We start from the raw sequence: 16,805 nt of genomic DNA, 5'->3' as shown, positions 1-16,805 counted from the left end.
GGCGGAGCCACGTTGTAACAAGGGGTAGCACGTGCTACCCCTTGTTTTAAAAAAAAAATAATTAAAAAGCCTGAAAACCTAAAACTCTGTTATGCGTCTCTCTTCTCTTGTTATCTCTCTTCGCGTCTTCTCCTGTTCTCTCTCTTTCACAAGCTAAAACCTACTCAAACTTTACTTCAACATTTATTAATGGCGGATGAAAGATCAGAATTTGTGGAGTTTTTTTATCTTATATAAAGAAGTATGAGACAGCACAAGAGATGGACATGAGATTTGATATTTATCGCGAAGTTTGAAGTTGATTAGATCGTCTAACAAGAAATCTCACTCTTATAAACTTCATGTTAATCGTAAGTTGTACTTGGGTTGTTTGGTTGTTTAATTTCATCATGAATTTGTTTTTCAGAATATTAATTTGGTATAACCTGTATTATTGAACTAGAAAAAAAAAATTCAAAGAATTCATAAATATCATCAGATCCTAATATATTTTTAGTATTTAGTTTAGCTTTTTATAAATAATTATTAGTCAAAATTCTAAGGAACTTTTCTATTTTTTGAGATTTTAATTATTTAATTTATATGCAATGGTTGGGTAATTGGGTTTTCAAGCTTTTGGATATTTGAGGTTTTGTTACTCTTCGAAATGTTTGGATTTCTCTTTTTCATTGCATTTTGATTTGATTTTGAATCTGATTTTGAGTTCGATTTTGATTTTTATTGTTCTAAATTAAGATAAGTTTGCATTAGAGCTTTTTGGTATGTTATGCTCTCTTTATTGGTCAATTTTCATAATAGATTTGTTAGAATCAGCTTGTCTTTGGTTTTGCTAAATGTGTATGCTTATTTTGGGATTCTACCAATGGTGAATGGCTTTCATTGGTTTCATCTGTCATGTTAATCTCCAAAGTATTGTAGTAATTGTTAATTGAATTTGGTGAATCGTTTATTCTGAATTGCTTACAAAAACAATATTGGTTTGAAATACAATATATTTGAATTATGGATTTACAATGTGGGTAAGAAAATTGATAATTGATATCAAGGCGAACTTACGCTACCCCTCTTCGGAATTCCTGGATCCGCCCCTGACTAAAATACATTACCATTACCATCATTTATGACTATCAACCAGACAATTAGTGTCAACCAAACATGTTCCTTTGATAAAAAGATCGCAAAACAAGATGTTATTTGCTCGATCTTTCTATACATTTCACTACTAGATTTACAATGCATATTGTTATTTATGACTTGAAATCTTATGAATGGCATAATGCTAACTTTGAATGCACATATATCTCAATATATAAAGGATTTTGAGGTGATAGCTTGTTCAAAGAGCTTTCCAACGATAGGTCATATGCCCAATTCCGAGAGTATATCGCGACTCGCGGTTTGCAAGATACGTTTCTAAATCATTTTTTCTTATCTAGGGTTTTGTGCGGAGTATACTCTTGGTGCTCATTATTTACACACAACCTATGGAACACTTTTAGCCTCTAGAATTTAGGACTCTTTGTATTATTCTCTTTGATTTTCTCCATTATAGTGAATAAGCTCTAATCCCCCACCTGTGAACGTATGTCAAATTTGACTGAACCACGTAAATCCTTGTGTTCATTGTTTGTTTATCTTTATTATTTCATTGATTTTTTGTTCCGCATTAATCAAACTACAACACCCGATTTCCTAACACATATTATCTAGATTTTTCTTGATGAATATTCTAACATATGTTTCTTAAAGTCTCATATCAAATGCAAGTTTTGCATCCCCCAGTACAAAGATATCTCTTGCAGCCAAATCAGAACATAGATGAGGCTGGACTTTTTTATGGCATTGCCAAGCTAAATGGGCCACGAGCCATGGGCTAAAAGTTAAATGATTTGCACGCATTTAGAAAAAATTATGGCTCAAATGGATGGATAATATCAAATTATGAGTATTGATGATAGTCTTGGCGTCTTTGCTTTCATTTCTTCTTATATTTTTTTGGGCCCCGTTAAATAAATGTGCCTTTTTTCTCATGGCTTAACCCAACTCCTATCAATAATACCTTCTTCCAATTGCTCTACATGCATGAAACAATTGAATATACATTCATAAGAATTCAAATTATTATAAGTACTTCCTCTATTTCGTTTTAAATGCAACAAATGAATTAAAAAATTACTTCAAGAGTATTCACTAGGTTTATGAGCCACAACTTGTTTTCCTTGTACCATGTCAACATAGTAGAGAGATGTAAAGTAGAGAAGTTCTTACCATTGTTTGTAAAATCGAACTTGGTTGAACTTGTTCTTGAAAGAGTGCTCGATACTAACTCTTGAGAAACCGCTTCAGAAACTTACATGGCTATAGTCTCAGCCACACGCTCATTAGCATGTGAAAAGCTCCATTCCTTTTCGAGCAATTGAAATTGTCTACCTTCTCCTTTGTAGTGTAGGTAGACACATATGGAACTTATTTTTAAAAGAGTGCTCGATACTATTCACATCTTGCATTTTGATTATTTTTGGTGATTTATGTTTTAGGAAAAACATAGTCATATGAGATCTTGTTAGATTCGTCTCGATGTATATTATTTTAATATCAACTTTTTATTACTTATTGATAAATAGAGAGATTAATATTAGAGTAACATTGTATATAAAAAGGATAGTATTATCTTTTACTAAGGGCCTATCTACTGAATTGTTTACTAAACATCGAACCAATATATCCGTTGTTTCACCCCATACAGATGAGGTGTATATTAGAGTAACATTGTATATAATTAGGTGTTGTTTGGTTGGAAGCTATTTCCCTTGGAAATACAAATTCCTAGAAAATACAATATGGGTGTTGTGTTTGGTTAGAGGGAAATGGGAGAAGCATAGGAAATACAAATTCCAAGGGAAATAGAACTTCCCATGAAACATGGGAAATCACTCACCAAGCCCCCCTTGGTGAGTAATTTCCTAGGAAATGCAATTTCCTATGGTGTCAACCAAACAATTTTGTCTAATTCCTAGGAAATTAACAAGGGAAATAATTTCCCATGAAATGTAAATTCCCATGGGAAATTACTTCCCATGTGAACCAAACGAGTCCTTAAAAGGATAGCATGGTCTTTTATTAGTCGTAGGCCTGTATTGTAAACATTTACTAACGTTAACCCTAATCACAATTATTCTCCACACCGTACAATTGATATTTGAAATAATGGACTGGCAAACGTGAAAACATGAAATGGTGCAACTATTTCTAAACGGATAAAGTATATAAGAACTATTATCTTAGTTGACAACAACAAATATCTACTATAGACTAATAGTTTCATACAATAATCATATGCCACTAAACCAATACTTCAGATTTAGGTCGGCTTGGCAAACTTGTCCATAAATGCTAACGTTTAGTGTGAGATTATTAAACTGCATGGGCCAATTAAGTAAAACAGTAGCTAAGCACCCCAGTATGAAAACAACGATCTAAAATTTGATCGATTTCCAAAATTTGAATAAGAAATTTCTCACATTTTGGCAGTTTGAGAAACAGATACAATTTGGACCCACAATATTAAATAAAATAGCTCCAAGGATGGACCAACATTTAGGACTTAACAGTAGTACTCCCTCCGTCTTTTTTTATTTGCTACAAGCACTTTTTCACAAAGACCAAGGAGGGAGTGGGAATCATTGACATAAATGGAATTAACAAAAAAGCAAATAGGTAAATTGTGGGACCTATGTATTATATATGGAAACATTTACAAAATCAAGAAGGGAGTGATGGCAAATTTGTAAATAAAGTGTGGGACCTATGTACTATATATGGAAATATTTGCAAATGTAGCAAATAAATTGAAACACCCCTAAATGGCAAAATGTAGCAAATAAAAAAAGACGGAGGGAGTAGTTTATTCAGCTTTAAGCATACTTCATAGTTAATTTGACGTCAGTAAAAGGACATATTGATACTGACTTTTGGTTGCAATTGGAATCCATGGGTGTGATTAGGCCATGTTATAACATGACAAAGATAAAAATGTTATAGAAATAAAGTTTGGCAACAAATTTGTAGACTGTTGATAAATAGCAACATCGATTATATTTTTCGTTGCCTAATTAAAAGTGATATTTTTTATTTAAGGCCTCAATTAAACGATGGTACCATATTTTCAATTTGTTTCTATTGAAAACTAGTCATTTTACGATTTGTCTCTAGATGATATCATATCTTTCTATTTGTTGCTATTCAGCAACTACCAACTTCGTTGGCAAAAACCTAATTTGTTGATATTCGGAACAAATCATCTCAATATTTGTTCCTAGATGGTACGGGATTATAATCTCGATTTGTTGTCATTTAGGAGCATAGTGGACAAAAAATCTCATCGATATTTTATGTAAGTTGTTCTACATTGGTGAAAGATGAGAAAATTACAACCTTATAAACTAAAGTTAAGGGGCTTCTCCTATTATTACCAACTGGTTTAGTATGTAGCCTCTTTTTGGCTTATAAATGGACTAAACTCTCATCTAATTTAGCAGAAATAATATTATTGGTCATTATTGTCATTAACCAATGTTAATAGCAACAAATTTTAATTGTTGGTAGATTGCATTATTTTTGTAGTGTGATAATAAATATATTCACTTCGCTTCTAATAATTACTTACCTATTTTCTTTTATAGATTAAAATTCCTGAACTTTGACCGTAAAAACTCATTGATATATACATAGAATGAAAACTATCATGTAGAATAATCTATCTCGTTGGTTTCATCATAAAATATGCTTTAAAACTATCAACTTTCAAACTTTGACGATAACATGTGTATTTTTCTTTTTTTTTTTCTCATTAATCTCTTGAGAAAAAGCTAACGAACATTCTTAAAAAGTTAAAAAATAGGATAAATAAACAATATCATTTCAAAATTATGCAAATAGAGTTTCGTATATGGTATGTTTACATCACATGCATGATACATCATCGGAAAACAAGGAAAGGATATGTATGAAATTGAATTATGGATAGGCCAAAGCTTATGCACTTTACTTGCAACAGTTACAAATAACGATGTAAGTAATAATGTAAAGAAACCGTAGATAGAAGCAATTATATCATTATATGCACAGTTTATATGTGAATGGTAGTTGTATGAATCACCGCAAAAACAAACAAACACAAGTAGTAACAACTAACAAGTTCCTCTTTAACTTGTCGAATAAGCTAAGCTAAGCTTTACGGAGGCATAGCGGTGCCGTGTCTGTTGACCATTATGATTTATGATTTAGGTGTGGACGACTAGACCTTCCTTCTTTTCTTTTTTTCCAAATCTCTTGCAACGAACTTTTGTGACAATCCTTGAATAAATGAATACCCTTCTACTTCAACCAATCAGGTAATCACATGGGATGTATTACTTGTTTTCTCTGTCTTTGTTCTCAATAGTTGTCTTGTACTCTTGTGGTTGATACTATGGTTGGGTAAAGTTGACCCATAACGAACCGAAATACCACGTTTAGCTTGTCCTAATGATAAGAAAATAACTTTTCAATTTTAAGGTTAGGGGTTCGATCCCCACTAGCCGCACCTTTACGAAAGGATTTTCCCTCACCACCTCCCACTCTCAAAGTGTCTGCCTGCAAATAACGGTGTGCATCGGTCCAGCACAGAACAGGAACCGGCTGGACCGGTGGATCGAAATCTGTCTTTTTCTTCGACCGAAATTTTCCGCATTTGGATTGGACCGGATCTAAAACTTGGAATTAGAATTTTTTGTGAATTGGTCCAAATTCCGGTCGGGCCGGTTTGTGCACACTACTACCTGCAAATCCAGGCCGGGTAAACCTACGAGAGACTTCGGTCTCGTAGAATCCATCATCTTACCATGAGGTCCCAGTAGGGGGCAAAAAAAAGACCCGAAGTAAAATGAATAATAATGAGTTGAGATTTGGATTCTAGCTTATTTATTTTAATAGATTGATCTTATTAATCCATTTTCTTAAATGGGTTAAATTAAAATTATCATGTCCAAGCTACATCACTTACTACAACATACACTATATGTATAAACGTTTAGTTCGTCCAAAATTTTAGGCTTATTAGAGTAAAAAAAAGTTATTAAACGGAAGAAATTAAGATTATTAGAGTAAGTTAGGTTTGAGGCAATAAATTGTGCTATATACAGCAAAAAGAAAGGCTAAATACAGCAAAATATATTAATAGACTGATCTATGACAAATGACCCCCTAAACAAATGACCCCGCTTGGGGGGGTCATCTATGACAAATGACCTCATTTCGGTAATCACAACCTGAAAAATATAAAATATGACCTACCAATTTTGAATAATATGACAATAAATTTGAAATTTAAACAATTGAGACTCATCGAACTGCTGTTATTAATTATTATTATTATTTATTAAAGCGACCTCCATAATTGAAGCTCAATTATAATAAAAAAAAAATGGGTGCAGCGACGAGAGAGTATTTATGTGGTGAAGGAAAAAGCATTTGTGGTGAGTGAAATTATATTCTCAAATTTGCTATGGGGTGACTAATAGTTGTGAAATTATATTATTAAAAAAAAAAAAAAAAATTAACCATGGTTAAGTTAGGCATAATTTTAAATGTTGTATATAGCTTTTTTTTTTTGCTATATATAGCACTTATGATTAAGATTTTCAAGTCTATGTATTAGATAGGCTAGGTTTGATGCAAGGGATATTAACACATTGATTGTCAATCAAATACTACCCTGACATCTTAACCCAAGTCCCAACCCAATTTGTTTAAGAGCCCTTATTGGTACTTGGAGTATTACTAAAAATGTAAAAATTGGTACTTGGTAGTATTATTTGAAAAAAAAATATAAATACTACCACTTATGTTGATGAAAAAAATTGCAAATAGCACTTAGTCTTTTGGAAGCTAAATTTCATAAATAATTTTGACAACATTAAAAAAAAGGTGTAAGATAATATTTACACGTACTTTTATCATACACGTATAGGCTCTCATGTTGTCAAGCAATCGTGCAGATTCCCTTACTTTTTCCTCCACGTGCTCACGAGTATATGATTCGCAAATATAATCAAAATAAGAGATTGTACAGAGTTGAGATTTGGTCACAATTTTTCTCCTTACCATTGAAAATAAAAAACTACACATATTTTAATAAATAAAGCAATGAAGGTGCGCATATACTTATTTGTATAGTGTGTGAAATCATATTTTACATTAAGATGTCTTCTTTTTTTTCTAAATAATAAGACTACCTATGTAATTATTTCAACTTCTGAAATTTAGGATTTGGTAACACCAAACTGTGGTGACAAATTTTTGCATCAAAATATGTTCTCCTTTCATGGGATCAAAAGGATTTAGAATCTCGTGAATGATTTGTTGTGACAATTTGATCAACTTTTTGCATATCTATGTTTCGATCTTTGAATTTCTCATTCCTTTCAAACTTTTGAGGCAACCAACAATAATCTGACTTTGAATATTCAAGTGATATAATAAGCTCGATGATGAATTTTTCTAAGTCAATCATACGTGATTACGTAGTATGCATGTCTTGTATAAATTTTCCAAGTCAAACATTCATGAAATTATACCTACTATTTCTTGCATAATTCTTAGATTTACTTATTACTTAAAATGGAAGATCTTTGTATTGCAAATGTTTTGCTTCCGTAATAGTGATATCACTTCAGATGATAAAGATATAAAAAAACATGTGTATATATCAATTTTATTTTTTTTTTGTCGGAAACTACCTTTTAACTTTTAAGTTTTTGCAATTTTGTTGTTGACAGATACCTTATGCCGGTTTTCGACATTGACTTTTGTTTTTTCTGGTGTTTGTCACGTTACATCATTTGACCTCTTCAAACCCTTTTTCATTTTCCCCACCCTAATTTTCCCATTTCCTTGTGCGCGTGCGAGCTCTCTCTCTCATATTTATGTGATAGTTTGTACCAACAATTCACCATTAAATTCCTCTTCTACTTAACCTAAAATTGAAACAATCATCCTCCTCAATCAGGTGCATTCCTATAAGGGGGATTTGTATTTCGACATTCTAATTCATTACATGTATACGTTATTTCATGATTTATCATATAGCAAGAGTGATTCTTGGTCCATGCAATCACGGCAACATAATAGGTCCCTCAAAATATAAGGATCCCAAAATATATTTATTTTAAATTGTTTGAAAATTAGACAAAAATAAACATTCGAATCAGTAGTAAAGTGTAAGGGACGGAATAATGAGAACATAAAATTCATTAAAGTTTCATTGTTTAAACTTTTGAAAATAATCGTCAGTTGCCTTTATTATTTTTGCCCATATTTACCCGCCACCGTCGTATAGTTATAGGAAGTAGGAATCATGAATGTCACAAATACACAACCAGCTTAAACATGAAGTCGGTTCGAGTTGTGATAATAGGACCATTACTTAGCTGTTTAGATGTCGATGTCGGCGGAAGATTAACTAAATTGCTATTTCACCATTGCCCATTTGTTTAAAGTTGATGTCATGCGGTAGCCACTCATTGTTACGTGATCCACCCTTTAATTTATTAGAAATTTTCGACCACCTAAAAATCTTACACTTATTATTATTGCTTAGCTTAAAATTTCAATTCATAACCTCTGTTCACAGTGCTTATTTCTATTGTTTTGGGTAACTGCCTCCTTTATTTGACTTTCTCTCCGTAATTATTGTTTCCCACTATCGTTTGACATTTTCATGTTATTAATATTCATTTAGCTCAAACTCATAACCCATAAGTCATAAGCGGGCAATACTACATCTACCCAATGGGTAGTTAACCCACTAGAAATAAAGCATTAAAAAACTATTATAACTGATGAGTTGGATTCCACTATTTATTTATTTCTATTAATAGTGGGTTGTTGACCCACTGGGTAGATAAAGTTTTTTCCGTCATAAGCAAATGTAAAATTGAAGAACAGGTCATATAAAAAAGTGTTTCTAAATTGATAACCCTTGTACCTTCTTCAACCCCGAGAGGTGATGAGTCGATATCGAGGTGCCAAATAAAATTTATTTGGATGTTGAACTTATATATTTTTAGTAACTTTTTTCAATTTTTTTTGAATCTATGATAGTGTAGATCTCAAAAGGTTATACGATTTTTTAAAACAATTGTCTCTTTATCGTACACTGTTAGGTCTAATAAGTTCAATTTAAGTAAGGACGAAACTCCCTTACTCTGATTTCTCCTCTCTCTCATTTTCATAATTTCATAACATTAAGCATATGTAGTTCTAGATAGGGTTTCATAAAAGCTTGATAAAAAAAAGTAACTCAAGTTGGCTTTTTGTCGGGTTTTGGTCAAAGTTGCACGTAACCAATATTAAATTCTTTCAATCGGATACTCAATCAGTCAAGGTTAAAAAAAATTGAAAATCAAATGTATTACCATCGGTTTCGAGTGAGGAATGTGTATCAAGGGCATATTCTCTTTGGCATAAAACAACTGAACTGAAATGAATAGTGATATGTGATAGTAAAAGTATTGTCCAGAGCAGAGCTGAACTGAAAATAAATTGGGGAGAACATGCCCTTATTAATTTACTCACTGAATATACATGCTTAAAAAAAATTGGGAATCAAAATGTTTTGAGTATTTTATTTCTTTTATTATGATGGAAAATGTATTGAGTACATTAAAAATCAGCAAAAAGGAGGGAAAGAAAGTGCACTAATGGGAAGGAGATTTGTTTCTACTTTTTACTACACTGTAATCTTCTTATAACTACTTTAGGAATCCAATATCATTTGAAATGGCAAGAAATATATGATTTTATAGGGGACAATCAAGCAAAGGAAAAGGAACTAAAATCAACAATCGAGAAGATTTTTAGTGTCCTAATGTCGTATTTGAAATGAAATAATATATTAACACAGCTAATTATAGTACAAATCTACTAGAAAATGAAGTACGTAAAACAACAATGTAAATAAGTAGAATTTTATGAGTTTCTTTCAGCCATTCTATCAGTACATCGTCAAGTATGTACAACATATAAGAATCGAAGATGGAAAAATCAATTCTCTTAACATTGCTCAATATTGAAGATCAATAAGATGATGATGAGCTACATTATTTTCATTTTTTTATATGACTCCATTAATAAATACTCCCTCCGTCCCATAATATAAGTCCTGATTCTGTTTTTACGCGGGAATTAAGGTTAAATGGAATCTTGTTTTATTTGAATAAAAAAAGCTATTTTTATTGAGAAACACTTGCATTGATTTTTTTCTTTTAACTAAAAAATAAAAATTGTCATTTAATGTTGCATGGTTTAATGTGTAGAGGAGTTCAATGGGGTAAAAGATTCCATTTTGTCATTAATAATGGTGCATTGGAAGCTGAAATTATGATGACATTTTGGAAATTAAACTATTTTCATGAGGGTATTTTGGGAATAATTATTGATTGAAAATAGAAATAAGAATTATATTTTGGGACACCTTATAAGGAAATAGGACTTATATTATGGGACGGAGGGAGTATAAAAGACTTGAAAGTAATTATCGTTGGACATATAATTAATCAAGATTAATCAAGAACATTGAATCACTAGTAAAGCGACTATCTCTTGATATAATCACTCAATCTTTTTCTATATTAAGGACGATTCTTCTTTTCTTTATTTACAAATTCTTTTGACGTTTATATAATCACTCAATCCCTTTATATAAACTCTACCATAAAATTTGTAAAAGTTGTGATAGGACCAATTTCCTTTTTTAAAAACCTCCACATACATATATTATTCTTGAAAATAGGATAAAAAGATTACATAACTTTATTTATTTTTTTAAATAAAAAAGATGAAAGTAAAAGGTGAGTCTTGTAGCCACTAAATGAAAAGGAATGAGGACATCTTGTAAGAGCCACACCACATAAGAATATCGAGCCTATAGGTCAACCCCACACGATTTTTTTCCTTCTTTTTGTTTAATTTGGTGCAACCCCACACGATTTATTCCCTATTTTAAAGGGTATTTTTTATTTCCTTTCTCCACACTTCTTTCTCTCTCTAGAGACAGCAACATTCATCTCTGGCAAATTGCAATACACAATTCTAGTTTCCATTGCCTAGTAAAAGTCACAAAGTCAATTATAATTTTTTAATTTATATCCTACCAACCGTCCTAAGTTCTAAACTTAACTAAGTACTACTACGTATTATATAATTACATTCTCCCTTCAACAACAAAGAGTTTGTTTTGTAAGAGATCGCCGACTTTTAAATTAAAATTAGGTAATAGTAGCCTAATATTAAAAAAAGAATAAGCTAATAGTGACCATGTTAATTTCTTTCGGTAACTAGTTTATTCCATTTAGTGACTAGGTCTACTGTTATATTGATACTAGAGCGTCTGTTTTGATATTTTTTGTTAACAAAAGAAAAAAAAATAATTAAGAATCTATAGTGTTTTTTATTTAATTATTTAAAAATTAGAAATATGAATGAAAAAATTAAGTTTTTTTGTTTTCCTCTGTCCCTCGATAGGCTTCTCATTTTAATTTTGCCATTATTTATAAGGAAATAAAATCTTCCTACAGTATGATTTGATTCGTCTCATAACGAAAATCAAACTTTTATGATTTTGACTAATAGGTAACTAGAGAGATTAATGATACAAAAAACGTATTCATAAACTTGAAAAAGAGATGTGGGAAGTCTATTTGTTTGGATCCTTTAGAGTTCTAAAATAACTCTAGAAGATAGAGTTTGAACAATATCAGTAATTGAATAAAAAATCAATAGCTTATATATTATCTTTTCCAAATCTCCTCTATTTTTTTCATCAAATTGTGCCCTTGTCACCAATATGAACCCTTGATTTTAAAACGCATGGTTGAAATAAAAATCTACCTTACTGGTAGAGTTGTATTAAAATTGTAGAGGATCAGGTTTCAAAGGTATCTATTGGAGGAGAATAAAGGGACTATATCTTATTTTAAGATATATAAAATCTTTTTTAAAAAGGTAAAAAATAACTTAAAATTGGTAATGATACCAAACGATAGCAATCTCTATTAAGGAAACTCTACTCTTTCAATAATTTCATAATATATATTTATAAAAAAAATAAAAAAAACTTTGAGTGTAAAATAAGAAACTCTCACCCAAAAATATAATAATAATAAAAACAAAAATCCTTTTTTTACCCTCAAAAAGCCAAAACCCTCCATATAATAAACTTCCCCGGTTCCCCCCTATATAAATAACAACCATATAACCCCTCAAATCCTTCTTCATCTCCACCAAAAAATCATATGTAAATTTCTGTGTAAACTATAATGAGCAACATCCCAATTTCTTTAAGTAATTCTTCTCTTACTCTTTTTCATCTTACAATTTCTTCTTCTGATCCTTGGCCTTTTTCTCTCTTTTGTTTATAACACACAATTATTCTTAAAACTCTCTCTAAAATCCCCTCAAAATCACAAACTTTGATTATTTTTTTTTCATATTTGCAAACAACGTACAATATGGGTAGTGGTGAAAAACATCATATGATCAATTTTAACCTCTACATCTCTCATCTCCTCCATCATCATCATAATCATCATCATCATCATCATCATCGTAACAAAGATGAAATCAAGGGTGTACCAAAAGGATGCATGGTAGTTTTAGTTGGACATGAAGGAGAAGAAAAACTTGAAAGGTTTGTAATTCCAATTGTTTATACTAATCATCCTAAGTTCTTGGATCTTCTTAAAGAAGCTGAAGAAGAGTATGGATTTAATCAAAAGGGTCCCATTACTATTCCATGTCATGTGGAGCAATTTCGTCATGTTCAAGGCTTGATTGATCGTGAATATCATATGATGAATTATCCGCATCATCATCATCATCATCATGATCAACATCATCATCATCATAATTTCTTGTGCTTTAAGGCTTGAATTTGGGAGTACTTTGTCAAGATGTAAATTTTAGGTTCTTGATTTGGTTTCTTTTTCTTTCTTTTTTTTTGTTTGTGATTTTTGTGGGGTTTTTTTTTTCTTTGCGTGAGATAAAAACTCAAGGGATTAATTGTAGTTGATAACGATGAAAACATTGGTTACGAATATTATTATAATACTATTGTTATTATGTTATTATGTTATTTTCTCTCTATTAATTGATATTATTTTTCCCTTAAGATAATTTCTTTTTTGAGGTCTGAAATTCTGGTTTATTTTACATGCTAGCTAGTACTAGTACTCCTCTTCGTCCCAAGATACAGTTTTCGATTTTGTTAGATTCGTTTCAGTGTGTAGTTTTATAATATCAAATTTTATAATTTTATTATTATGTAATTAAAGATATTTGCATTCAAAAATATATGTTGGGAGACTGTAAAAAGAAACAAAGATTATATATTGGAACAGATGGAGTATGTGATTTCTTTTTCTTTTCAGGTGAGGATGATATTTTCTAGTAAAAAAATTCAAATACCACTGTATTATTGGAAATACAAATACTCAATATTTGATTTCTCAAAGTCTTTAAAGAGATAAATTTGATACATTAGCTTTTCATAACCTAATAAAAATTAAAGGAGTTTAGTAATTTATTTTTTGCAAGATTATTGTGGAAAGAGTGAGAATATTTTACGAATGCGAATAGAGAGGCGAAGGTTATGTTTGGTTGAAAATAAACTATGAAATTGGCAGCAATTGCAATGCAAGTATTGAACATAAGGTTAATAAGATATTCAATAACATGAGTTGTTCGGTATTTTCTCTGTATTTTTTTTTATCTTTCTCACTTAGAATCCTGACATTTTTTACAATTAGAAATAATCTTTTTAGATTTTCTCAGTATATAAGAAAATATATAGTTATGTGGGGTTTTGTTTGACTCGTATTATTGAGTACTTTCTTAATATTCGATTATTATGATTTTTACTAATATGTAATGAAAGATAACGATATTTAATGTAAAATAAGTGCATTTGCAAACGTGTAAAGTCAAAGTAGGAAATGAATACATTATAATTTATAGAAGTGATAGATGGAGCTGAATTGAATTGATTGCAACTGAATAAAATTGAACTGAAATAATTGCAACTGAACTGAACTGAAAATAAGCCGGGGAAAACAAGTCCTAATTCTATACAAGATATGTACCAAAAAAAAATTATCGTTTCAACACTTTAAATATTTTAGCTACCAAACATAGCCTAAGATGAATTACTTACAAATTGGAACATAGTACAATGGGTGAATTCAAGAGGGTATTTTTCTTGAAGGAAATATTTTACAACACCCAAACAGAGTAAAGAAGTTTCTTCTGTTTACATTTATTTTCTTTATTGCGCCGAAAGAAACAAAAAAAAATGAATTTCTAAAAATAAGTCATTTGCTTGTTTTATTGTTTTAGTTTGTGTGAGTTGTGACTTGCCGAAGGAGGAAGGCAGCAGCTTACTAGAGAGAAGAATGGCTCGGCACGAGTGGTGCGCCCGCACCAAATGTCGGTGCGCCCGCACCATGTCAGGTGCGCCCGCACCAAGTAATGGTGCTCCCGCACGTCACTAAGACAGATTTCAAGAGTGAGGCAGAACACTTTGGTGCTCCCGCACTCGAGGCATGTGCGCCCGCACATCAGGCTGGTGCGCCCGCACCAGATGATGGTGCTCCCGCACCTATCGGGGATGCGAAATTTTTCGGGTTTCTTTTTTTTTACGACTTAGGGCTTGTATCTTAGACTTCATATAAATATGTTTTGTCATATTTAGGGTTTCTTAACCACAAAATACTAGAGAGAGATTAGAGAAAACACAATAGAGAAGATTAGAGAGAGTCTTTGAGATTCAATTGAAATCATTCAATTGAATCTTGCCTATTGTATTTGTAATCGTCTCGTTCATAGTGAAGCGATCTTTTTCCCTGCCTTGAGGACGTAGCTATCACATTGATAGTGAACCTCGTTAAATCTTGTGTGTCATTTATTCGCTTTCTTGTTTTTCTTGTGTGTGTGCTTGGTTGTTGTGGATTATTGTTGGTTTAATTAAACGCTTCCGCATAACAAGTGGTATCAAGAGCTACAGGTTAACACCGGGGTTAATCGCTTTTGGGACATGGCAACAACAACCTTAAAGATCGACAAGTTTACGGGAAGGAATAGTTTTGGGCTATGGCAGATAAAGATGAGAGCTTTATTGAAACAACAAGGTATCTGGAAACCATTGATTAAGGGTTTCACAACGACATCAAAAGAGGGAAATCTGACTGGTCTAACTGAGGCTGAGTTGGAATCTATGGAGGAAAGAGCACACTCCACTATCTTGCTATGCTTGGCGGACGATGTCATCACAGAGGTTGCAGATGAAATCACGGCTGCAGGTTTGTGGTTGAAACTGGAGAGCTTGTACATGACAAAGTCGCTCACAAACAAATTGCTATTGAAGCAAAGGTTGTTTGGCCTACGCATGAGAGAAGGTATGTCCCTAAAAGATCATCTCGATCGTTTGAATTCTATTTTACTGGACTTGCGTAATTTAGATGTTAAGATTGAGGATGAGGATGCTGCGTTGATATTGTTGGTTTCATTGTCAAGTAGCTATGAACATTTTGTAGAGTCTTTTGTGGTTGGAAAAGACATTGTGTCCCTAGAGGAGGTAAAGTCGGCACTTTATACTAGGGAATTGCGTCATAAAGCAACTGGTGATATGGTAGAGGATCGTGATTATTCTGCAGGTTTGGTAGCAAATGCTGAGAAAAATAAGGGAGATTCGAGTAGGGATAGGAGAAAACCTAGGTCGAAGGGCCCTAAAAGTAGTGATCTTTGCCATTATTGTAAAGAACCGGGTCATTGGAAGAGTGAATGTCCTAAGAAGGATGGTTCGGCTTCTTTTGCAAAACAAAATAAGGTTGACTAGATTCTGAGGAGGATTTAGCTCTAATTGTCCATGAGGAGAAACGCTTAGAAGATAAGTGGGTTCTAGATAGTGGATGTTCTTCACATATGTGTTCTGACAAGGAGATGTTTTCGACCTATAGCTTATGCAAGAGTAGTGTTACTTTGGGTGACAATACGTGTGTGAGGTGGTTGGAGTAGGCTCTGTGAGGTTTAGAATGCATATGGGAGAGTTAAGGATCTTAGAGGCGTGAGGCATGTTCCACAACTTAAGAGAAACCTTATATCTCTTGGGATGTTAGACCGTAAGGGTTTTCGATTCCAAGGAGGGGATGGAGTTTTGCGTGTGGTGAAGGGTTCTTGTGAGTTACTTCGTGGCGTGAAGTCAGGTGTGGGTAACTTGTATGATTTGCAGGGTACGGCACTGGCTAGAGATGATTCTGAGTTGAAGCTGCATTCTAAGTTGACAAGTGATGGTCTTGAGTGTGAGGTGGAGCTTATGGGGGCTTCTTCACAGGTTGAGAGGTCAGGGTCAACGAGAATGAGTTCAACAATCGGGTTGGAGAGTACTACTTGGGCTGAGGATGAGAGTGTCAACAGTGAGGTAGAGTTTGTGGGAACTTCTACACAACTGGTTGAAACTAAGGGTCATCAAGAAGAACACCAAGGGTCTCTCAGCAGCAGATTGGTATGATAAGGTTCGGTTCTATCGATACTTGTGTGCCAGCTTATAGCTATGGGATCTCGAGCGACATGTCTTTGCCAGGGAGTGTTGGGTTGAGAGGTGATTCTGGGAGAAGTCACCAAGAGGTAGCTAGATTGGAACTCCAGGAGGAGTTACCTGCGTTCCAGTGAGAACGGGGTGGAGTGCTCCGGCGCGAGCATAGAAGAACTTCGAC

General features: G+C 32.7%; 1 protein-coding gene across 1 annotated transcript; it reads left to right on the top strand.

Moving 5' to 3' along the window:
* Positions 1-12,123: 12,123 nt before the first annotated feature.
* Positions 12,124-13,171, top strand: LOC130590874 (auxin-responsive protein SAUR32). The gene has a single exon (XM_057393487.1). The coding sequence runs from the start codon at positions 12,549-12,551 to the stop codon at positions 12,966-12,968; it is 420 nt and encodes a 139-aa protein (XP_057249470.1). The 5' UTR covers positions 12,124-12,548; the 3' UTR covers positions 12,969-13,171.
* Positions 13,172-16,805: the final 3,634 nt, after the last annotated feature.

This window comes from Beta vulgaris, chromosome 3 (genome assembly GCF_026745355.1).
Source record: "Beta vulgaris subsp. vulgaris cultivar EL10 chromosome 3, EL10.2, whole genome shotgun sequence".
In the NCBI taxonomy this organism is placed as follows: domain Eukaryota; kingdom Viridiplantae; phylum Streptophyta; class Magnoliopsida; order Caryophyllales; family Amaranthaceae; genus Beta; species Beta vulgaris.
The sequence above is the reverse complement of the archived record's forward strand: the minus strand, read 5'-3'. Positions and strand labels throughout refer to the sequence as shown.